We start from the raw sequence: 26,286 nt of genomic DNA, 5'->3' as shown, positions 1-26,286 counted from the left end.
CTACACAGTTTTTTTTCCTGTCAGTTTTTACAATACTGTTGAGAAGACAAAAGGGCACAATGAGCTAAAAATAACAGTTATGCTGTAAAGAACTGTGGTACATTTTCTTTCTCTATTTTTATTTATTTATTTATTTTCATATGTCCCCTGGCAACAGACATTCTGGAATGTGATAATGTAGATAAAGCACTCTACAATAAAGCCACTTCCAGCTCAGGAAACCACTTTAACATATTTAAAATATTTTTATTTTCTTAAAATTCTTGCTGAAAATTACTTCAAAAAATTCAGAACTGACAGAACTGACCAATGTACGGTAGTTGTAAATCTAGAAAAAACAACAGCTAGTCCAGAAATGGATGAACGTCAGCCAATAATAAAACAAAATAGGTCAAAAGTTACTTATAATGTAAATACAAGTCAGTAGATATGAAAGTTATCTGATACTGAGAACAAGCTATATTTTGATAGTAAAACCAATATAAAACAAATCATTACACAAGGTTGCTTCAAACACAACACAACACTGACAACACCACTGGTGAATGAAGATTAGTCCAGAAACTAATTAAATTAAACTTAATGTGACCAAAAGCTACCAAAACAGAGCTAAGGAGCAGCCAAAGCTAGCTGAATTTAGAAAAATATTACTACAATATAAGCTGTGCAATCACTACGGTCAAAAGTGTGTACAAATATCTATAAGTCAAGAGAAAAGTCTAGAAAATCTTTGACCACAGGAGTGGAAGAAATTCATGATAAACTGTAGCTCTGTTTATTTTCAAAATCCAACAGCTCAGGAGGCTAAATCGAAACAGAGTTATTTAATCTCATGGCATGTGCCTTTTTCTCCACTACTTCACAGATGTTCAATAACAAAGCTTCCCAATGTTAGACCAACGTTGCTAAGAAAAATAAAAAGTTTTCCACAATAGACAGCGTAAGATATACAGTATGTAGTGAGGAAAGCACTTCAACAACCTTGATGATGATGTATACAGCAGCACTCCAAATACTGTATGTTCTGTGTGGTCATTCAGTCAACAGGGGACGTTGTTAAACACTTGGTGATATGATGTAGATCAGTGGAGGGTGTCAGAGTGAGTAATGACCTCAGTGACACAGCAGCAGCACACAGGCAGCCGTAGACGCCACAACGCTGCTTCACAAGGGCGCACGGTGCGAAAGTTCTCCTTCTTTAATAACGATGCATTTTCATCCAAATTACAAAAACTTAGAAGACCTTGTGGAAACAGCCTAACAAGGTCCACATAGAATATGAAAAATTAACCTTCCTGCTATTAATCTGTGCAAGTAAAAGTTATATTAAAAATTCACCTCCTGAGGGCTGAGCAGCAACAGTAGAAATGTGTTGTGTCACCAAAAAAAAAAAAAGATCATATTTTTCATCAGTCTGAAGAGCAGACGTTCATGTACGGAACAACTGTCATATATTAATATACACATATATATTTAAGGCAGTTGTGGCCTACAGTGTATGTTAATAATAAACCTGCTTTTGAAGACTTTTCTTCTTTATTCTTTTTTAGTGATTGAAAAAAAAAGTAGAAAAACAGAAGTTAATTCATTTAAAGTTTGCAAGCCATTATGCGATGTTTGGGGCATTCTTATTATTTATATTATATTATTTAGATTATATATATTAAATATATATAATGTATATTTATATATAAATATATATACACAGACAGATAAATAATTTTAAATAGATAGAAGTCCAGGTAAAACATATTATATAACTTTAGATCAAAGGTGCCCAATAAGTAGATTCATTTTTAAAATATAAATATAATTCTACAGTGTGTAGTAGTGACTGTATACAGTAAGTAATTGTGCCATGCAGCCATATGCATTCAATTGGAACCACAACATATAACATATAAGGTACATATAAATTGTGTTCAGTTTATATGAGCAGTAGATCACTTTAGCCTGGTCATTTAAATAGTAACTCCTGAGCCAAAAAGGTTGAGTTCAGAAAGTTATTAGTAACGTTGCCTTTTTTAAAATGCTTACTACAATACAGCATGGTATCTGATAGATGTTGGTCATTTTTAATAACTGTGCTGTACGCGGGCCATGAACTTGGTCAGCTCTGTGCACATGTGTGACAAGGAGCCTTGGCCAACATGGAAATACTCCAGTTACAATCTCAGCTCCCATGCAGTTGTCAAGTGTGCTGTTCCGCCCCTCTGCTTTCCATCTTGTCAATTTCTATTCTGTATGAAATGAGATGACTCCTCTGTGCCAGCAAAGCAGCCTGGCAGCTTCACTGGAGAATAATGAAACAGGCTTCAGATACAGACAGCTACTGCACGTATGAAATGCAATATTCTTAAAGTGCTGCGTAACATGAGCTCGGGAGGAAAGGTATCGGATTGTACTCCGCCATACTGCCTGTGTTACACCCACAACCTGCAGCTTTGGGCATTTAGCATCTCTCCGGTTACTGATGAGAGGGATAGAGAGGCAATCATTCTCCGTGTTGCCTGCTGTACATTTTCCATAGTTCCTCCATTGGGTTTAATACAAGGTTAAGGTTTAACCCTGTCACTATTGGCCGTTAAAGTTGAGTTTCCTTCAGTGAAACCGACATTTTTGCAAGTTAATGAAGTGTCCCAAAGCCGAGTTTAAGAAGGATTAGTCTGTCACGCCTTCTTGGAAATCCTTTTAACAATGTGGGGATAAACACAAAAAAACTTAACTGACAAGACACCATCTGCCTGCATAGGTTAACTAGTGAAGAGTTGAATGTAGAGGTTGACTGTTCTCTGATGCTGAACCACTGCTAACTGAACTGATACTGTAAAGTTTCTTCCTTAGTTTCTAAATCTGTCTTTAAAGATGCTTTTATTTCAGCAAAAAATGATGGTTCAAAGTTTTAAAATTGAAGAGAAAAACAGTGTTTTTTTTTCATTCATATCACAGTAGGATTCAACCAGGTCGGTTTTCAGTCTGCTGAGTAATCTACCAGACCTGCTGGTCATCTTATTAACATTTTCCAACACCACCAATGGGTGCTTTGTTCAGCCTTAGTGTCAAACTGCTTCTACACAGAGGTCCAGACCTGTCCTTCTTGTATCCTTAATATAAACCTTATGATGTATCTGAACTTGAACAGCCTTTCTAGCTGTTTTACCTGCTTATTTACAACTAATCCAAGCATTTTTTTAACACTATTCTAACTACTAACTAGTTTTTCCCATGAAACATAAAGTACCAAAACAGACGCAACCTCCAAGGAAGATCTTCAGAATACAGTGAATGTCTATGGAAGTAAGATGGAATTGAACCTCTCAATTTTCTATTTATTGTTATTTATGTTTATTTTTTACAATTTTATAAAATCACTACCTTATTTATATAAACAAGTGAAGAAGAGGTAAACACGTTGAGATTGTACTGATGATCAGCTGTGAGGAAAGTTTTACTATACTATATACAGTAGTTTTACTATATGATACCATATGTAACACACAGAAAGAGAGAGAGAGACACACACACTCAAAACTAATTGGCGTTCCAGAACCAGAAGGTTGTTTTGAAATACTCTTCACACAAAAGACTTTGAGAAGCAACTAACAGCAGATCGTGAGATCATTTACCTTCAGAGACATCAGGTGAGCTGCAGCTTCATTTAGTGCTGTTGTATATGTTGAGGTGTGTATGTGAACATATGTGTGAGGTTATACAAAGTCAAGCAGACAATTGCTGCCGCTGCCGCTGTGGAGAAATGAAACCCTGTCTTCTCTCCTCCTTGTGCCCATTAGCAGAGTTTTCGAACATCCATCCCTCAGCGTCAGTGATCCTGAACAAGGTTGGCAGGCTCAGAGCAAATAACGCTGTGCTACACTGATGTTACAAAGAGCTGTGTAAAATGTTAATGACAACTCATCAGCTGTGCATGTACACACCGCTGTAAACACACTGATGTCCCACTTGCCCCGTTAGCCCGCCCTCCCCCAGTAGGAGCTGTGTTTTTACATCAACCATTGACGAGTCGGCCAAACGCCGTCCTATTAACGCTGCAACCTTTTGACACACACAATAACATTAGCGCCACCAGGGGCCTGCAGTGCTCTCCTACGGCAGCGATGATGGATCTGTTCAGCCTATAAAGGAGCTATTGGATAACAAGCAGAGACAAAGGACGATCAAAGGGAAGAGGCTGCCGTAATAACATCCACTGCCTGAGACGCCGACAGTCCTGAGAGACATCATTTAGTGCTATAGAACCAATGGAAAGCTCCAAGGCTTCTTCTCAACGATGCTTCACACCAGTCTTTACAAGATCAGGTCGGGTACAGGGATCGGTCGTTGGAGAGTTTTTCCTTTCAGCTGTTCAATAGTTTCGGAAGTTAATTGTGCAGAAAGTTAAGTTCAGATTCTTTTTTTAAAAGACACCTGCTGATCTTTAGCTCTTTATTTAGTTGACGGTGAAAAAGTTTCACTACTGATATAGTGACAAATAGAGAGTACGGTAGTAGCAATACTTCATGCCGGTGACTTGGATATCCTGGCTAGCTCATCAACATGCATTTAACGTCAATGAATCTGTTTCCTCTAATTTTATAAACATACAGCTCACATTTAGCTGTGTGTTTTATTATAAATAAGTCCGAAAACATGTGACTGAGATTCAGATTACATTTACCTGAAGTTCAACAGTGTCATTTGGTTTTTCATTTCCGAAGGTTTTCTCGTTCCTCCACTATTGTCTGTAACCAGATGACTAGGACCGTTTTTCTTTTATAGTCGATGATCATAATCAATTTCTATTCCATTTTATTTCCTGAGCTTCTTAAACACGTCTTTAAAGTCTCTCATGAGAATGTACAAAGGAGACTTTGAATACGTTGTGCAGCACAATAATATTCCTGCGAACATCATCATTAGCAACAAAGCTTTACCGACTGAATACAGTGCAGTCCATAATGATAAAGCGTTAGATATAAAACACTGAGAGTTACCTTTAAAGACCGAGCCAGCTTTTATCCAAGAATAGAACAAAAACATCTAAAAAATATCCTTGTTTACTATAATGAACGGGAAATTTGTATATGCTACAATATTTCCCTCATTAAATATAAACAATAGTGGTATTCAACTATATAAATGTAATAATTAGTCACTAAAAAAACCCCAAAAAACAGTAATTATATAAAAAAACAACTATGTTCAATTAATGTTTATCTGCACATTGTGGCAATGAATCACCTTCCATTTGCAGAGCTCATATCAAGCAGCCTGCGGCAAATTGAACAGAGTGGTTCCTTAACTTTGTTACTGAAGCAGTTCAAGTCAATACAGATCCAGAGCCACAGCCGGAGGCCAACATGAGGACAGGCTCTGCTCCGGAACTGAGGGAGTGGACGAAACAGCTCCAACATTGATGTTACACAGTCTTAACATCACAACTTTATAGACTCTTTCTACGCTACACGTAGACATGCCCTGGGCACAAAATGTTAGAGAAGCAGTTTCTTTCTCCACTGATTTGAAGATTATTTGAAGGAGGCAAAATCTGAAGCGATGAGCTGAGAAATAGCTCGGAGGAAAGTTAGCGTGTTTGCTGTCATAACAAGACTTTTTCCTTCTGTGATGGAAAGATATTTTCCAGCTTATTCGTCTATGCTGCCGTTACACACGGGCTTAAACATGATTACAACAAGCACTTCCCCTTTAAAGTATTACATTTGTTTGATTTTGACATTTTTTCTTTATGTTTTCTGAGCTTTGTAACGTCAGCCTTTACTTTTCTCTCCTTCGTGTGTGTAATAACCTAAAAAGACAGAAAAAATGTATAGATTGGAAAACATCAAAGCAATTGTTTCCTTTTGCTGGAGCAGAAAATTGCATGAATGTTGAAGAGAAAATTTGGAACTTTGGGGGTTTCCAATCAGTAAAAATGAAATCCTCTACTGTGCAACTAATGCAAAATTAAATATCATTCGGAACCAAAACTGACTTATGACACTAGTCATATGTCATACTCAAACTGCATCAGTATAGTTTTAAAAACCATAATAAATTGTCTTTGCATGAATAGCCCATCTGCCAAAATAACACAATATCCATGTCCACTCTATTTGTCCTCCATTAGAACTGTATGCAACACGTTTACATCCGGCCTTTTACACACTATCACAACAATGCATCGTTATCGTTGCAGTGCATTAGTCCATCCCACTAAATTCGATTTTCCTACTCATGTAAAATCAATGTAAATCTCATTGTGTGTTTTTCCCCATCGAGCCACACATTTTATACACTACACAAATGTTCCCTCCCATTCAAAAGGCTTTTTTTCTCCACTGTTTTCACAATGTCACAGAGTCATTCTGTGAAGGAGACTTTCATACTTCTTTTAGGAAATTAATTTTCCCTTCAGGATGAATGTAATGATTTAATGCTAATTGGCTTTCTATCGAGAGACATTATCAGGACAAAAAAAAAATAATTTAATTAAATAAAGTTTTATGAGCATAGTCCTGAAAACGTATTACATTTCTAATTTAACTTAGTAATGATTCATGTGATTATTAACAAAAGTTAACAAGCTATCATTTTACATTTGACTGGGATGCTAAAGATTTGGGTTGTTTTTAATCTGCTACTATAAGGATCATGTGAACCTAATTATTAAAATGCTAAATAATAAAATGCTAATTATTAAAATGCTAATTTGCATCCTTATGTTGATCTCTTAGTTATATAGATTTTGTTTAATTGTATAATTATTTGTATAAAACAGATCCTGTACGTCACCTCAGCAAAACACAATTCTACGCTTTCACAGGCTGCAGTGATAACACCCAGGAGAAGAGCAGAGACAACACCAACCTCTGTAGATTGAACCATTTGTCTCGGCCGTGAGGTTCTGACAGATTGCTCTCGTGTTTACATCCTTCTTTTTCCTTGACTCTTCCTGTTCCCTATTTTTTTCCAATTCCTCATTCTGATCCTGAGTGTTCCCAAGCAGCTGTTGTCCCAGCTGTTATCTAACAGCGGCTAACATCTTATTCAGAGGCAACAGGTAGATCAGTTTGGACTAATCTGATCTTTTGACAAACGTTGTGTGTCATTGTGTATATCATAGTTACTTTAAACAAAAACATTATTACTGTATGTCACCATTTGACCCACAGATCTGGGCCACTGATATAACACTACCTTCCAGGTCATTGTGCATTTATAGAAAGACAACCTGAAGATCTGTGGATTGGAAAGTACTGAAATGAAAATACTCACACTCTTATTGAATGGTAAAAATGGTTTCGGGACATTGTTTTTGTTTGTTTTGATCAAGTTTTAAAATGAGCACAAACATCATGTACTGTTCATTTTCCCAGTAGTGTGGATCGACTCTGGCAGAAAACCTGACTGCTTATGTCCAATAACACACACTGATAAGCATTTTGTCCCCTGTGAGAGTGAGGCAAAAAGATCCTCCAACGACTCTGGTCTCTGAAGTAGCAGACGATTAATCTTCCCCCAGGCTGGAGCAGATATCAAACTGCAGCAGAGGCAGAAACAGCAGAAACAACACCTCACGTCTGGCACAGCTTCCATCTCCTGTGTCAGCCGTCAGCTCACAACATCTCATACCTGCCAGACCAGGGCTTTCATTTCAGGGTCTGTGTCTGTCTACCTGCATCACTTACCCAACACTTCCGGAAGGTTTTGCATCATCGGGGGAAAAAACTAAAACTGGTGCAAAAACTCCAACCTAAACAAGAGAAATATTGCTGATGTACTTGACAAGTTTCATTCCCACACACTGTATTTTGACATTGGACCAGTCAGTTGATGAGAGTAAGCAGGTTTTGGGCTGTCACTTTCCTGTCACAGGCTAGATTAGCTCCAACGGTGCTTTCTGTGTGTCTGTTGTGAGGTGTGCGTTTGTGTTTGTGTGGGTGGATGAATTGTCATGTATTCATCGAGGCAGCTCCATCATTTGACTCAGCGACCTCTGTGTGCCCTGCTTGGCTCTATATTTGCCACAGAGGTTTTTTTTTCAGGGACCAGTAGAAGAATTAATGATCCCTGGGAGCTTCCAACAATGTGCCCTATCACTTTGTAAGAATGCCAACATAGAAGACTTATAGTGCGGTCGCAGAGGGGCAGGTGCAGGGGATGGAATGAGGTGAATGTTCAGGCTGAGGCAAGTGACCAAGCAACGGAAAGTCAAGTGAGTGACTAAAGCAAAGGGCGAGACAGCATGAATCTGAGAAAGTAAAAAGAGAGAAAAGTAAAATGTAGACACAGGTAAATTAGCGTTAAATAAGCGTTTTTAGCTAATATTTATATATAATATTAATTATATTGAAAACGAAGACAGTTAGCCACAAGCACAAACATAAAATGAGGGCCTACTGCTTGATGATGTCACTTGAATAGATTATTCTCATCCTCCAAATTTAAAGGCATTGTAGAGGAACAGATTTATGTACAAAGGTATATCTGTACAGCAAATTCCCAATGTCCACAAAATGTTTTAAACTGTATTCTGTAGCATATTACTGAGTATCTGAGATTACTTTAAAACAGCAGGGAAGAAATTAACTAAAATAAAATGAATTGTCAAATATACTGTATACTGTTTTATTTGAATTCCATTTACTATGCAGCTCACAAACATGGCCAGCTATGTGGCCAGTTGATTTAGTATCGACTGTTAATCCCAGATAGTCTGATGTGATGTTTCATCTGCAGTTATGGAGCACATCAAACCCTGTTGAAGCTCAGCTTCAATTGGCTTCCAGTGGGAATTTACCGCAGGGGCTGGGCTCCTACATGATGATTGGACAACTGGTTAAGAGACGGAACCTCTTTTTTAGATGCTCTTTTGAATAATATAAAAAATAAACCTTGGAGTATTTCCTGTATTAGCCCTATGTGGAATTTGGGAGTGAAACTGGAACCTTCAGTTTACTTAGCAATATAACCCACTTCCATTGTATACATGCTGTAAATAGATAAATACATTTAGATTCTTTTTCAGTTTTATATAATTATCATGTTTGTTCATGTTTTTCTTACCATAAGCCTATTATTCCCTTTGGAAAGAAAAGAGAGCAGAGCAGAATTTTTAATTATACAACAGACTAAAATAAGCTTCCCACGTTGACAGCAGCCACCTACAGAGAAATGTTGCCTTTTGTGTTTTGCAAGGCTCCGTGAATAGAAAAATAAACCAACAAGGGCAATTTATGTTGTAAGACATTAAACAGAGTTTAAAGATGTTTGCTGTGTTATTTTTATCCCTTGGAGTGACTCAGTGAAACCAGAGCAACTGGGATCCTTCTCTGGTGGAACTCCCTGGACTCTCAGGATAGATGACCCATTAGGAGTGGGTGACTAAAACGGCAACTCAATCTAATGCCTCATTTCCTCCCAGAGATGAGACAAGCTTTATGGCTTGACCTCTCCCTACAGGATCTTATTCTTCCTACAGCAGCCACTTTGTAATCTTACACATCGCTGTGCCAAGTAATATGAAAATAATATCAAACACATTAGCAAAGCCGTAGCCCTAGAAAATCCAATTTGGAATCCATGCCTTGGCCGTAGCAGACGTGGTGGATCACTCCATGTGTGCGATCACGTGTGTGGATTTAATGGACCCTCATCTTTGATTGGATGAAGGATTCAGAGATAAATGGGAGTTCTGACTGCAGCAGCGTTTAACAGTTTGAGTTCAGGGGACAGACACAGAACGCAGTAAAAGACAGTACACAATTAGACAATGCAAGATGGCTAATAAGGAAGGTGTATTAGAGTTATATCAACAAAGTACATCATAGGACAATATGTATTATACTACACAGTGAAACAGCAAAGTAAAACAAAATAACATTAAAATAAATAAAATTTAAAAAAAAATTAAATCTCAGTGTTCAGTCACAACAATAATTAATAACTCCAAGAGCAAATTTGTTATAATTTCACCACAAAATAAAACCATGACAACCAAAAAGGTTAAAATAAAAATATGTAGTCCCACCGACAAATGTAAACAGAGCTTGTCAGGATAAGGGAGTAAGACTTTGTTGGTAATTTAATACGTGGGGGTGTGGTGTCGTAACAGCAAACTATTAAATAAATAATATTATATATAATAATATATACTACAATATTTACATTTAGATACAATATTATAAAATAGTCAAACTGAACCAGAGGAAATTTGCTGCTAGTAAAAATGACCATCCTACAGCCCGTGTATATTGTGTGTATATTTTTCTCCACAGTCAGTCAGATACAGATGGAGATTTCAGCTCCTGTTCTGCAGCTCCCAGCATTCTATTTTGTACAGGCATGATTTTCTGTTTTACCCACAGCATGTATGAAGCAAAAAGCGCGTTCCTCCTCCGTGGACGAGTAATTACTACGGCTCAAAGTGGAGCAGACCTTTGTTCTGACTGATGTTTTTCACCAGATATCTGTCTAAAAATAGCTAATGAGCTGCACAGTGTCAACACACCGGACCCCGGCCACAAATGTTTTAATTTGACACTTCCATTGACGATCATCAAGGGGAGAAAGACAAAGAATCGTTGTCTTTTTCTGCTCCTGGTTGACCATGTGTGCGCTGGTCGGTTAAGAAGCAGGCAGTAATGTGGAGCGGCTCCTTCTGCTCGGTGGACTTCAAACAAACGGCTTATTTAGAGCCTTCTTCATTTGCACTTGTGGAGAAAGGGCAGAGAGGAAATGAGAAGCCCTCGACGGTTCAGCGTTAGACGTATTTAATTAGCCAATTCACTGTCTGCTTTGCTGCCTCAGTGGGTACAATGCTTCTTTGTATTTTTAAAAGTAATTGTCATTTGCTGCATCAGCATTCAGCAGATCCAGGCACACAGTCAGGAGCAGGTGAAAAATAGTTCTCCAGGCCTCACTAAAAGCTTATAAAAATAGACGTGTACTTGTACGATACAGTGCTTCACCGCCGGTCAGACTAACGATGGACACTGGACGTCGTGGTCAGCATCCACGAGGAGACGTGGGCGTCTCAGGGTCCAGTGGTGATCAGTGATACATCAGTCCGATTTATACTACTGTATATACTTTGAAAAGAGCTGAGGTGGTTGGTACAAACGTGATATTTCTGATGATGTTAAGAGTGGAGAGGAATATTCAACAAGAGCTGAACGGTATTTCTGGTATTTTTTGTGGTTAATCCTTTAATAAACCAGGGATTACATTAAAGGGTGTTGACGTTTTTTTCTTTTTGCTATTCATTCAGTGCTAATTTCACACCTTCCCTGGTTACTTTGACATTTCCCAGAAAATGTATTATTATTTCTTATAATTTCTTTAAGTGAAATTCAATATATTTTTGGCTAGTTATCCAATATTATCAATGAAGTAAGCTAATTTCCGAAACCTCGTCTGTTATCTTGGATGTGTATTTTCATAATATTTCTGAAAGTTATATTTATTGAAAACAAAATGCAACATAAATGTATCACACTTTTGGTGAACAATTTCAGTGTTAACCGATCTTATAAGCAGGGTAAATTAGAGATAGAAATGGGTCAAAATTAAACCCCAAGTCTTGGGTTTAACTATGTTTATACATACAGTAGTGGATAAACCACACAAAGTACTACTTACATTAAGGATTTGCGAATCACGAATCATTTTCTGAGTTTTATTGCATACATGTTGCTTAATTTTCTTCCTCTGACACAATACACAAAGTACACGAGCCAAATTGTTTATTTTCAAATTAAAGGCCCATTTTTGGATTTAACTACATTTTACAATCATTCTCGTTGCTGCACAGGTTACATAAAAACAATCAATCACCGAAACACTACATTGACGTTAAACCCACAACTAGACAAAAATCACCTCACTGCACAAGCCATAATTACACCGGAGTGGAGGATGCTCTGTTGTACCCTGAGGCTTAACAAGCTCTATAATAAGCTTTCATCAGGAGCCAAGTCGAGAACAATGGCCCGCCTATCAACAAGCAGCGCTTTACAGTCGAAATGAAAAAAGAAGAGGAGAAAGTTTCAGGGATATTTGAGTTTATTCTGTTACTGTCGACGACTGTAAGAAAATTACAAAAGCAGTAAAAAGAAATGAGTGAACGTACACTGGATACATACAGACTTCCTAACCATTAATTATATGCTGTTAGGATGATGTCATGCTCCTCCAGCTTTGTGTTACGGTGTGTTACGGTGTGTTACTATGATTCCATGTGAAGGTATTTATAAACTGTAAAACATGTTGACACAAGAATCAGGAGGAGACAAGTAGAAAATGTCAGACAGAAATTATTTCTGTTGCTGCATTTTCCTCTCACAACCTGAGAAAGTCTTGACCCTTGGATCCCAACATTTGACCTCAGAGCCTCAAGTATGCAACCTAAGAACGAATATAAAAAGAAAAGGAAAAATACTGTTAAATATTCAAACATAAAAAGTAGTGCTGTTACAATTAACATACTAATCACATTCATTTGTGAAGACTTATAGGTCTATATTAGTGTTAAACCCAACTCTCATACGGTCAATTCACCTGTTTATTTTTTTTAAACATCGTGCAGAATATATTATTATTATATTATATATATATTAAAATCCCATACCAACTCCCAGGATGCATTTTTCTGACCGGCTCCACCTTCACCACAGGGTAGTAAATCTAGGACTGAGATGTGAGTGACACGAGTGTCACATGGATTGTAAAGTACTGTAGTCTGACTAATATTGAGCACCAGAACTTTTCAAAGTAACTCTTCATGTGTTCTACCAGCAGGACGCACAGGGAATGAAAAAAAAAGCAAAACACTAACTATATGATATACATTTTCTATTGCAAATGTATATATATTTCTGACATTTGTCCATATTATCAATTCCATCATTTGGATTGGTCACAAATAAAAACAAGTACAAAACACATACATTTACCTGCTGTTATTTGTCTCTCTGTTCCAGAAGAGTTCAATAATGTTGTGTTATTTAGATTAATACTCTCTGGTCATGTTTAAAACCTGTACAATGAAAATGTTTACTTACTACAGGCTTCAGATGTGTTGATCTCACTGCTCTTTTGATTAGCACAGCACTCTGAGTGCAGTTTAAATCTTAAAATAACAGAATTAACTACAGGTGGTGCAGTTTTAATCAGTTTAAGAAAACACACATTCAGACAAACAAAGCCCAGAAAACAAATCTGCTCAGCTCAGCTCCGCATTTACTCACAACACACACACATTTTCCTTCTCCATCTGCTATTCCTGGGTGTTTGCCTGCTGCAGACAATGGCTGTGCTCCACTGAGGGCTCTATATTGGGATGATGGATGAGGGCATTTGCTTCACTCAAGGCCCTGTCTTCCTCATTCTCATGCCAATGTCTGTTCACTACTCAAGCGCTTCATTTGTAATTCATACAAATGATAACGAACAGCAACCAGAGGGGAGATGTTGCTAAAACAACGGTGGCTCCGAAAGGGAAGACTTTTATTATAGGACTCACTTTTATTTTGGTTAAAGTATTACTGGTCATAAATGGAAGAAGTGAACAGTCAGCAGTGTGGATTGCTCTCTTTCCATTAATCAATGGGACGCTGCAGAGCAAAACACAAAACTTTAAAACTTGGGCCCAGAAGTGGAAAGATTACATTTCTAGTTTGAGGATTCATTATTTCACTTGGTAGCTCTAGAAAAACGTTTTTATCCAAGTGCAACAAATTTGCTCACAACTAAGAGTGGACAATTATTCAGAGCTATTTTTTGGCTATTTTGATTTTGCTTTTCAGTCATCGTTTCTTTAAAGTAATTCACTTTTAGAGCAGACGAGCTATTAAAAAATAGCCTTGTCCGTCTTTGCACCAGCACCTGATGTCAGATGTTTGTCTATGGCACTTTTCTAGTTCTGATGAACACCTAAAGTGCATCCATCTATTGATACAGTAGCAAGGCTGTCGAAGGGGCAGCACGTACCACACAAAGCCTGGAATCGAACTGTCAACCCTCTCATTAATAGACAACTGCACAAGCCAATGAGCGACTTTATTTGTTCAGTCTCAAATTGTGTTACACGATCTGATATAGAACGTGAGAGAAAAACAAACAATCAGTGTGATATCTGGTGTAGTTCCAGAATATTCCTGGACATTGTTTTGATGTTCACTTCAGTTAAAACAACAACACCAACACATCAGACTATTCAGCCAAAAAATGATGACAGAGAGATGGCAGCATTGCTAATTTTGGAACAGAAGTGATTCCAATACGGTGTCACATCACCTGCGGATTTGAAGCTACCGTCATCTGGCTGATGTTCTGACTAGGACGAGTCACAGACGCATTTAAGAAAAACAAAGTGTGTTTTTACAAAACTCATAACTAATTATTAAATCATTTTTATAGTGGAGAATCCAACAGAACACAGGCACGAACAACACATTTTCTGTTGTTCTTATTTGGCAGAATTAGAATTTCACTTCAATGGCAGCAGGTCTGTGGATGACACTGATGTAACGTCACCATGTGTTTCAGGCTTTAACAGCCTTTTGATCTCATTGGGATCATTGTGACAAGAGATTTAGTTAAGGGGACTTGACAGAACATGTCGGTGTAAAATAATACCAAGATGACAAGGCTAGTTTGAAAGCTGTCTTTTGAGAAAACACACACTTTGAAGCTCCGTACCAGGGACTCTTATCGTCATTCTTTTGGGGAGCAGCACAGAAAATGCGACGACAAAATGGTGAGAGGTGTGACAATATTTTCGTTTAGCTAACAATTAGACTCAAAGAAGCAGTGTGCAGTTCAAGCAGTCGTCCTACCGAATATTTAAATAATCTTAATTACGATCATGTGCTAACATATGTCCACAGAAACCTGACAGGTGAATCTGTGAGATTGGGGTACGTGAACTAATTAGTGCTTTCCAAGTGCTGGGATTTAACACTTCTATTCCTGACACAGAAAACCGTGAGCACTCAGCATATGGAGCTGTCATCATGTTATTATTAGCCTGAATGTCTCATGGATGTTGAGTGTACGCACAATAATAAAGAGTAAATTTTGCCTCACGGCAGCACAGAAGCAGTAGTCAAAAAAAAAAAAAAAAAAAAAAAAAAAAAAGAAAGAAGAATTTATTAACAGAACCCTGACCAGAAGTTCTCTCTGAATGGTTCCATCTTAATCTAAAACTTGGCAAAGATTGTGAAGAAAGTTTATAAATAAATATTTTAAAACTTCTGTTCAAAAAGAGGGAATTCAGCAAATTTGATTGGTGGGTGCCCAAAATTTTATCCTTCTGGTAAATTTGTCAGCAGCATGACTATGGCTTAGCTATGGTTCCTGGGCGAAAAACCCAAACACCAGGTGGCCTTAGATACAATATGGGGAGGCTGTTAATGACCAGAGAAAGTTTTGATTAAACACAATTCTGGTAGTAATTTAGGCATTCTCTCTTGTTTGACCAAAAATGGAGAGCAGCAAGATGCTGTGGTACGGTGTTGTGGCCCAGGTGGTGGCTAAGATCGCCAACATTTTAACTATTTCTATCCAACTGCTTTGGTATTGGGTTAATCAACTCATTGCAATATCGTACTGTAACAATAACCTACCTAATTGCTTCCCAATTCCCATAAACTCCCAACTTCCAAAGATACGAGTAAAAGTCCTACTTAGGTTGAATTAAGAACAGCTAGAAAAGGTTAGGTATTTACTGATTAACCATTTATTAACTATAGACAATCATATGACTGAATGCAAATTCAATTTAAAAACAATTGAGAGCCACATTACGGTGTCAGATTGACTCAACTGTTATGAATGTAAATGTATCTCAGATGTGTTGTTCCATTAAAAGTATATTTGTCTTAAACCCCACTAAGAAGATCAATATGCTGCATCTCTGACTTCATCTTTTAGTCATTTAGACAATGAATAAACAATATTGACACTGCAATATAACATTTTCTTTTCATTTTCTGGATGACAAAACACTTTCAAGGATATTAAATGCTGAGGCTAAGAAACCCTCCTGTAAACACAACAAAATAATACCACGGACCGCACGCTCCAGTGATTAATTTCCACTCTCGTTTACTCGTTTATTCATGTGAAATCATTTGAAATGAATTTGGTAGGAGTAATCTATTTGGACATAGTGCTCATAGTCCCTCCCTTGGTGATGCTCGCTGCACAACTTCCAAGGCTCTGAAAAATGCCGGATCAGATTTTGGATCTGTCCCTGTCTAACCTACACATCTACCCTGCTAGGGTGAGATAAAATTAATGAGGGACGAGAGGAGGAGGAGAGAAATGGTGTCTGCTCTCAGTCTTGAGAGTGACACTTGGTGCTGGAACTACTTCACACCCCATTTCACTGGCAGAGCCAGGGATGGAGGGCGGGAAACTCGGCTGCTCAGATAACAGTAGACATTTTCACATGCAGCATATAACTGTCTGAGTTTATGGAGCAGGCTTTGATCTACTGACGGTGATTGAAATTGAACACACACACATAATCAGTGTCGGAGAACGCAGACAAATGTGCTGTGATCACAGAGGCTTTGGCATACAAAACAAGGGGAAGAAAAAGATGGGTTGATGCTAAGGTTATGAACTGAAGATGGCTCATAATCAAATACAAGTTTTGAACTCATTTAGTTGCACTGTTAGCATTACGGTATTTGTTAATGGAGAAATGTGTTCATCATTAACAACGTAAGTTAACTTACATCAGCGTATAACAGGTTATATTGTGGGGCTGTTGATGGAAGATTTGGGCTTCCGTTTTTGGCTTTGTCTTAGCTTTTGCCACCACATCAGTTGTTAATGGCTGCAGAGTTATTTTTATACTGGAGTTGCGGAAGACTTGTGGAGGACTGAGCTGACACACTGCTGATGTCCTTTGCTTCACAAAAGTCCAGAGTTTGGATAAGACGAATGAGATGCACATAGAAACTTGTGGAACTAAGCAATAGCTTTACTGCACTGTGTAACATTGGCAGAGGTAACATTGCTTAGCTGAAGGTAGGCGTCCCATAACCATCCAGCCGTTATCTACTGCTTAATCCTTTGCAGGGTCGCGGAAGAGCTGAGGCCAAACCCAGCAGTCAGAAGGCGGGTCCATCACAGTCCCATGTATAAAGACCAACAACCATTTACACTCATATTTATACTTGGGTTCATATTAGCGTGTCTGATCAACCTAAGCTCTAACTGACATATTCCTCTGGAGTGTTCTTCGTATACTTGCGTGTGGCCTAGTCCTATTATCAATGGAAGATGTTCTGTTGAAGGCGAAGGCTAAGAAATACAGTGATATATAAAAAAAATGTACTTATGTGAGTTTTGTTGTTGTAGATTTAAATGGGTAAATAAAAGTATAATCATATTATGTGCCAACAGAGAGAATAATAAAACAGGTTTAAGAATAAAGAAATGCCACTTATATGAATCTTCTGGCGACACTAAGTCAAGAATGCATAAAATGATGTTTCATTTTAACAGCATGGTCTTATTACACAAGGACTGTTCCTGAGTGGCATCTTTCTCGCTCTCCTCTGACAGTTTCATTGCACCTGTCATTTCACAACTTCATCATTTCTCACATCAGACACAGTTGCTTACTGAAGGATGATTTAAAATCACCTAAATCTCAAAGACCTGGATTTGGCTTCATTAAACGTCCCTGTGGAGCATTAAGGGAGTCATTGAGTCGCAGCACAGGAGCAAGTTCAGCTGAATTGAGCTGCACCTGTGCTTGTACTGCTATTTCATGTCTTAATTATCTGTGAGGAAGTTGTGTTAACGCATGAGCTTTAATTTACCTCGCCAGACCAGATACTCAATCAGCCGGAATAAATGGCAACATCTGTGTGGGTGGGCCGGCTCTTTAACGACATCATTAAAACACGGCTGCTCTGAATGAACACATATTGATTTAAAATGACGAGTTAAACTGACTACATCCTGATTCAGACAACATGCAGAGCTAGAGCTAGAGCTAGAGCTACATCTTTGGCAATAACAATCTGGCCCAGACAACATGATCTTGAAATGTCCCATGGTGCTTTTAGTAATGTGAAATATAGGAAATCTAACCCTAACCTCTAGTCACTGGCATATATAGTTAGTTTATGGAAGAGGAGATTTTCTTTTGGCTGATGGGTGCATACTTTGGGGCCCAAAATATTTTGTAGCATTGTCATTGGGTTTGCAAAGAAGTCTCCAGCCAGAAGCTAATGCTGTTTGGGGGTCATTGGCAAGGAAAAGCTTGGGATCCACTGTTCTCAGAGACTCATACACAGGGCTAGAGATATTTTTTTACTTGAATATCAGCATCGGCCATTTACACTGATAACACTAGCGAGTTAAAGTGTATTACAGACTGTATTTGCATTTGTTTTTTCCCCAATTGCATTGAAATCTTTCTCCTAAATTCTGTGCAAGTGAGTGAGCATCAATGTGATTCACCACGGTCAGACGGCCGTCTTCTCTTTCTTCCATTTCCTCCAAAATCTTTAAACATCTTTATTTACTGTAAGTCTCTCCAGCCGATCCAACTTCATTTGATCAATATTCCCATTTTCATCCTATCGCACAATCATCTCCAACTTTGGTTTGCTTTTCAAACAACACTTAAATACTTTTTCAGAAGCTCTCAGAACATCTCCAGTAACTTTAGAGGATCACATTTCCTTCCTGTCCTCTGCTGCTACTATCAGGATGTGTCAGTTTATCACACTCTTTTTTTTTTACTGCTGTAACCACCAGACAGATACTGTGTCCTACGTCTGGGTCGCTTTATCTGAGAGCCTACTCCATTTCATCGCAGACTAATTACAAACTCACTTCCACCGTGTTCCATTTGTCATGTTTTTTTCCCTGATGGTAACAATGGTACTATTTTAATCGGACTAATGTGTCACAGAGAGAAAAGAAGAAATATATCAACTATGCAATCTTTTGCTGTTTTCATTTTCGAGGGCATTTGAGGTGAGAGTAACATTGGCAGTAATGTTTTTTTTTAGGTCCATTGAACCTCAGAACAACACTGCAGTCAGAGGTACAACTCCAGACTCCAGTGCCTTTTTTTCTGCACAGTACAAGGGTTATTTTGAAGCAGCGGAAGAAAAACGAGATAGCAGTTCTGGGTAAGAAAGATAAAGTTCTAAAAGTACTTACATTGCAGATTGAGATTGTTACATAGATTTGCTCATCAGCCAACGCCAATCCGGTCATTCTGCAGTGTAAGCGCCATTTTTACACACTGGCACCAGCTTCCTAACATATGTGGTTTGACGCTTTACACGTCCATTGATTACGTGCAATTTATTTTTAATTTCTAAAACACTGTGAGCTGACTGCAGATGATGGGCCAGTTGGTGTAGCAGCTGTTAGACAAAGTTAACTAATAAGTTAGACAAAACAAAGATTACTGAAATCCAATGAATAAGCCTGGACTGGCAACAAAAGCCCACACTTATAGATGTCTTACATGTTATTTTCCATTGACAAAGTCTTTCTAGAGAAGAATCCACTCTACTCCTTCAGGCCTTCAGCTAAACACCTCCTGCCTGAGGCCGACAGTGAAGTCAGCTCCACCATACGTTCATTTCTGCTGCAGCCGTACAAAGATGAAATATCTTTTGTATCTTTCCGCAAACTTGTTTAAGTGGTGGCAGTCACATTCAAAACTTTAGGAACAGAAAGGGGAGGATAATGGTGCTAATTACCCCTGTCACTATATTTAAAACAGCAAAGAGAATGGAGTTGTCAGCACAGTTAACACCTGCTATTTTCCAGTCAAAGGGATTTCCTCGGCAACTCTGGCTAAATATATGCATTTTGTACCATCACAGGTGAGAAAGAGCAATAGGGCTGACAAAGACGAAATTTTTTACATTTGACCTGCATAATCCCTACAGCAAAGCTGCTAACTGAAAGGCTGTGAATCATGAAATTAATTAAGGTGGGATAAAACCACAGTCAGGCACCGGTGAAAAATGTTAAAGCAAAGTGCTGGAAGTAATAAGTGTGTGAAATGAGTGAGCACTGTGGGCTAAAAGTGTGCAGCTCATACAGCTTTTGAAAAAAGGATAAGAATGATTAGAGCAGTAGTTCTTGAACGATCCGGCTTCAGGACGGAGGAATCTTTTTTTGAGTCCAAAAGTTAATTAGTATTAATTAGAGAATATAAGTGATTAGACACAAGTCTGCCGATAGATATATAGAGCAATATCAAAAAATTACTCCATTTGATATACAACGCTGCTTGTCACTTTATTTTTAGTCTCTTTGCTGTTTGGATGGCTCAGTGGAGAAATGATGCTGCATTTGTCGGTCAATTTATCAGCTTTAATTACTAACTAATGGTGATTAACGCAATACTGGTTGATAATCTTTCGGATATGTTAATAAATTACAATCTTGGTTTCAAGTCTGCTACAAATATTTGAGAGTTTCTAGGTAATACAGACAGATAAGCGGGCTAGTCTACTCTTGCATCAGAGTCATCTGACTACATTGATATTGGTCAGAGACCTTTTCAACTCCAAGTAGGATTTTTTTTTTCTAACCAAGATAATTATTACGAATGTCTCACCTCATAGGACCTCATGTGACACATTGACGCAGGAAGCGTAGAATTGCTGTCATCCATCACCCGCAGCAACTCCTCGCACACATTCAGTGGCAGCACCACAGGATGTCCGATGACATTGACCTCCCAACTGGATATGATGCTGGAAACACACATACACACATGAGCAGTGATTAATTGTGACTGCCTCAGAATTATCCAATCAGGCTGAAGCCAAGAAAAGGCTGCTGTACATCTCATGTTAAAGCAATCGCCCTGTCATCTTAATTAAGTGGTTTCAAGTGTAAACCTGATAACTGGTGATACATAAGAGTGGATGGATGGTAAGTGTTACTGAGGCACCCATCTGTGTGTGTGCGTGTGAGGCTGGAAGATAGGGGTGAGATGCAAAGGGAAGGAAAGATTGATGCGCTGTCAGAGTGTGGTGCTGATCCAGTTTGTTTGGGTGACATTTAGCCATCTGTGCAGTTCCTGAGAGGAGCAACTCTTCAAATTTTGGCAGTTCTACAGAAGATACCTCACATAGAGAGACTTCTGTTTAAAGAAGTTCTGCTGAATATCTGTTCAAAGACATCACGCCATGTCAATTACTTGACTCAGTTTTCAAAAGGGTCATACAGGTCATGTGTTCGTTAGCAGGAATCCTGCCCTCTACTGTGTATATACTGTATGTATTCTCATCTTCTCTCTTTTGGAGCCTGGTGGAAGAGCAACTGGTGCTGCCGATAAAATCCAAAGAAGATGAAATGGGAACATTAGCATGATTAGCTTAGCCTGTGAGTAAATAATACATGTTTCTATGTGATGGAATGCCATTTTGAGATTATTTTATGTAGTTGAAAGTACCTTTAAATGGTTTTACAGCTCTGGAGTAGAGTGAAGACTTTGTGCAGACACAGGCCAGGTGAGAAAAACCCTTCTTATATCAAGAGGGAACTATATCTTCCCTAAACCTAAATATTGTAGTTGTTGACCTAAAAAGCCTGAAAGTGAGTAAGCATTATTTAAAACAATAATGCTCAAGCAACAAGCATTTATTACGGTTGTGGAAGTGTATAAAACTGATCAGTTTGTCATATTGACCTAATGTAGACTTTGTCAAAACCCTGAGGGCATGAACTGGATTTATTAATAATTACAGTGGACAGTACAAGGATAAAGTTGTTGTTCACACAATTTGCAGTAGACTCCACTTCCATAGCTAAAAGCCCCCCTCCCTCTGATGGAACCAGACTGTAATGGCGTCTGTGACTTTGACTCAACTCATAATCAAGTCATTTCCATTAGCGACAAGAATAATCCATGTAGGATGTGGCTCATTGATCCTCGGGACAATTATTGGGTGAATCAACCACACACACAGTAACCTCTGGCCGCAGCTGCCTGTAGGTGGCTGTATCCTGACTAAAGAGGTTCCACTGTGGCCGGGATCGGACTCCCCAGGCATGAGATTTAATTTAAAAATGTCAGAGATGAGTGATGAAGGATGAAAGGGAGATTATGTAGGGAGTAGACAGAGGTGTTAGTAACACCAGTATTTACCTTTGGGAAGACCTCAGTGAATGTCAGACACAGTTGCTGAGTCAGTTTAGAGCGGGTTTGCACATAAAGAGTGACTAATAAAGAGGCAGAGAAACAAGTTAGCTAGGACAACATATTAACTTGTACTTGCCTTTTGCTGATGCACTGATTTACTCTCTTAGTCGTACCACTCAACAGTGAAACGGAGCAAGGAGTGTATTATTTATTTATTAAAACTGGGCAACAGGAAAAACTATCTTTGGTCTGGGAGAGTAAACTGGGAACAAGTTGACTTTAGCATTAGGCAACAAGGCACTGAAGAGAGTTTTGACTGCCATTAACACAATCACCTAGGCTTTGTGGAGGTAAATAGTACTAACCATGTCCCATGAACTGTTCTTACTGTACACTGAATTCCCAGCATGCTTTGGATCTTCCCATTTCAGCAAAAGGTGCAAAATACAATAAATTTGCATCTTTTTTCTCTGTGACTCATAGCAATACGTTTGGGACAATTTGGAAATAGCCTGACCATTACAAATTTTGTCCATAGCCAATGACATTTCTACTACATAGATAGAAGTATAAGGTAATGTTGTATCAGCAGTAAAGTTTCTGGGACGTCACTCAGCTCCTGCAGTCTATTATGTAATTTAAATGGACTCTTACTGCTTTGACAGCAAAGACAAGCCTTTCTAGTTTTTAGCAGACTTTGCCTCTAATTACCCTTTCTCTGGAAGTTAGCCGGTGGGCTTGTCAAAATGCTAGAAACAACAAAACTTTTCTGTGCTGCCTTCACTCTCTGTGGCTGTGGGAAGACAGAGATGAGGAGAAGCAGCAAAAGGAGGAGGAGGAGGAAGGAATATAGGAAAAAAAAAAGGAAAAAAATATATTGAGAGTTGATACAGTTGAAAATAATGAGGGTGGAAGGCTCCACCAGTGGGGAGCTGCTGTAGCGAGCATGGAGAACTTCATGCCGCACATCCACCTACACCTCTGTGATACGTCGCAGAAAGGTACACGAAGCCTCGCTCAAAACAACAACAAAAAAAATAAAAACAAGAACATGCTGTGTTTATGCAACCGATAAGGAGGTCTTACACAACTGACAGGTTTGAGACGATAAACTCTTTTGATAGCGATCTCGTTTGCAAAATTACAGGCAATTAGATCAGAGCAGGGAACCCTGGTGCTGAAAGCTGCTCACCACAAAGTCAGGTGGAATTGAAAAGGTGGCATTGGGAAGATGACAGCAAAACATAGACAAGGAAAACAAAGAATGAACCAAAGATCAGAGTAAAAAAAAAAAGGCTGACGATCAGTGTGAAGTGTCCTCTCTTACTCTTTTTGCTCAGGCCCAGGGTTGGAGCAGGTGATGTAAAGGACTTTCAGGGCTCGAGCTGCTGGGGGTGATGAACTGTGAAGAGCATCAGTGCTGACAGACTTCAAACTCTCTGCACACGTCTGCAGGACTGATGCTATGATGGAGTCACTGTTCAAGAGCCAGAGCTGCAGAAGAAGCAGACAGGTCACTTAACACTTCAGTTACACTTGCTCTACGTCACACGGTAGACGGATCACACTCCATCAACACGAGCCCAACTGAGACAGTCGCTCATGCTGACCGGCTCCATGTTCTCATTTGTGCTGTCATTTTATCATTTCTCTAACAGCAGCTCTCAATGAATAATCTTCTGATGCAAGTCATTGAATAAAAAACCATCCAGCTACTTTGAAAGGTCACCTTATAAAATATGTGTCCAACTTAGTGCGCAATATTCCAAAAAGTGTTCTCCAAGTATTTATTTTCCCGACCTACTTTTTATGTCTGATTTATTTTTCAGACTTAAAAGTTAAATGTTGCCACAGAGGAAGGTCCTGGATCAACAACTAGGTTTTTTAAAATGTGAATTAATGAGTCAAACAAACCTGTAGCCTAAATATATTGTTAAATTTTCCATCCATCTATACTGCAGTAGATGTTTCCTCAAGGACTCATTATAAAATAAATTAAATAAGTGGACAAGCCCAGACTGTTTTGTGGCAGTGGTTTGTGGCTCAATAAGAGGCTCCTTGTATTACAGTAAGTGTTGCTGATTTTAAAGGAGCTCAAGTCTGGGCTGCTTTTGCTTTGAAATTACTGACGGGTTTGTTTTATGTATTTATGGACCACTTGAAACATTGCTCTGATTGTGTGATTATGTGTTCCTACCAGTAAGACGTTTGTCCCATCAGGTGTTTGGACACAAAAGTGGAAGGAGCTCAGTGACATGGACAGTTTCAGCAGCATGGCTGCTATCGTCTTCTCCAAGAAACGTGACCTGCTGGGAAAAAAAGGCAACAATAAAAGTAACGGTTACTGGTTTCAGTGACAATCTTTAATTGACATGTTTATGTTTATCTCTCTTTAAATCCGCCAAACACTATTACAGGCTTTTGAAAAAAAGCCAAGCTTTCTGAAATAAAGCAGAATTGTTGAAAGTCAAGCTTGACATTAGCCGAGCAAAACAAACATAGGCTGAGTGACTGCTCTGTTCTCCAGGTTAATGTTGGTGACATTTATATTTGTGTAAACTTGAGGCTGATTTATAGCCTTGGCGCCGAGTTCATTGTGAGGGAAAGGAAAGCAAACCTGCAGCCAAAAAGAAACAAGAATAAGTGTGTGTGTGTGTGTGTTTTAGTCACCTATTTATTAACAGGTAGGTCATTCTTATTTACATGCAGATAATAAACACCCCGCTGTAATGGTGTCAGCTTTTCTTATTATCACCACTTACAGCTTTAATTAAAAAACCTGCCTGTTCAGTGAGGTGTCCATAGTTCGGTCCCCCGCTGCAGGCTCTACCACCACCTGAGTGAAATACAGTTTCAGGATCCCTGTAGGACACATGGACCAAAAGCAGACCTTAGTTAACTAAAAATTGACATTCATGAATGAGGGTGTATTTAAATGGTGTGTACCTGGTGCAACAGCTTCTCCCAATGCTGAAGAACAGCTCTTACAGGACACCAGAGTCAGCCGCCTGCAAGGTTTCTGTGTGGAATCACAATTAAAACCAAGAAAAATCCATCAACAGACGATATTTTTACTTCATCTTTAGTTTTCACAGAAGACAGCAGAATTTGGATTGGAAGAAGAATGTAAAAACAAAGAGACAGAGGCAGATGTAAGGTAATGAAAGTGACTTATTTGTCATTGACACACAGCACACCTCCAAATGTGACCTCTGTGAGGTGGTCATTTCTCACTTCTATTTATGCAAAGATTAATAATAACAATAGAGCATTCATAACAAATGGACAGAGGCATCCAGGGTCACAGGTTAAGTTATTGAAGACTTATCCTTTGGACCAGTGCTCACTATGAAGATGTCTCTAGGTTTATAGATTAAATGCATTTAGATCTATGGCACATAATAATTCAATAATTCCCCCATCCCAACAGTGAGTGTGGTAAGGATTTTATACTTATGTCTTTAAAATAAATCTGAGACTCACATTAAAAACATAAGAAACCTTAAACAATGTCTGAATTGATTCTGTGTAAAGGAGCAAAGAAGTATGAAGTGTAGTGCACTTAATTATTTCCTTTTTAAAGTCCTTCACCTTTGAATCCTGACCGTCCTTGGAAGGGACAACGCTCACTTCTTCTGTGAGAGTTTGATCACAGCTGGTGTCTCTGTGCAGGAGAAGGTGGGTGTCGGTAACCAAACAGTCCTCAGCCCTGGGCAGCAGCTTCTTGTCAGCAAACGGATTCGGGTGGCAGCACCACTCGTCCACTATGGTGCTCCAGTTACAGTTAGGCAGAGGGAGGACTCGCTTAAACTCTCTTTAGAAAAGAAGAAAAAGACAAGCCAGACACTCCAGTAGTTATTCACTCATTTTGAAAGCGATTTGTACTACTGTACACATATCTGCTGTGAAAGAGTAGCATCTGTCAACAGTTCTCTAAGGACTCGGGGAGATCACGATATAAGCTGAGAAAGAAAATGGCTGGCTCATTAGTTACTAAATGCTCCTCCCTGCTTCATTAACTGTTTGCTAATGATGGCTCCATCTTCGCTGCTTGGTATTGAAGACTGGACGAAGTTGGACAAAGTTTTTTTTTTTTTACATTGTAACTTATTCCTGTGGCAAGAGACAAAGAGCTAACA

At 38.7% G+C, this 26,286-nt stretch overlaps 1 protein-coding gene across 2 annotated transcripts in view; it reads right to left on the bottom strand.

The window, feature by feature from the left end:
* Positions 1–11,554: 11,554 nt before the first annotated feature.
* The window catches only part of ube3d (ubiquitin protein ligase E3D), an 18,968-nt gene continuing 4,236 nt past the window's right edge, over positions 11,555–26,286 (bottom strand). Inside the window, exons 4-10 of one of the 2 annotated variants that reach the window (XM_017037929.2) lie at positions 25,739–25,961; positions 25,094–25,166; positions 24,931–25,009; positions 24,345–24,456; positions 23,475–23,641; positions 20,615–20,753; positions 11,555–12,402 (exon numbers count right to left, since the gene is read on the bottom strand). In XM_017037929.2, the coding sequence (XP_016893418.1) occupies positions 12,382–12,402; positions 20,615–20,753; positions 23,475–23,641; positions 24,345–24,456; positions 24,931–25,009; positions 25,094–25,166; positions 25,739–25,961 (814 nt within the window). In that variant the 3' untranslated portion in view covers positions 11,555–12,381. The remainder of the gene's footprint in view (positions 12,403–20,614; positions 20,754–23,474; positions 23,642–24,344; positions 24,457–24,930; positions 25,010–25,093; positions 25,167–25,738; positions 25,962–26,286) is intronic. The other variant, XM_008323642.3, reaches the window with a different exon arrangement.

This window comes from Cynoglossus semilaevis, chromosome 13 (genome assembly GCF_000523025.1).
Source record: "Cynoglossus semilaevis isolate Cse_v1.0 chromosome 13, Cse_v1.0, whole genome shotgun sequence".
Classification (NCBI taxonomy): domain Eukaryota; kingdom Metazoa; phylum Chordata; class Actinopteri; order Pleuronectiformes; family Cynoglossidae; genus Cynoglossus; species Cynoglossus semilaevis.
Note: the sequence above shows the minus strand (reverse complement) of the source record. Positions and strands in the feature narration are given on the sequence as shown.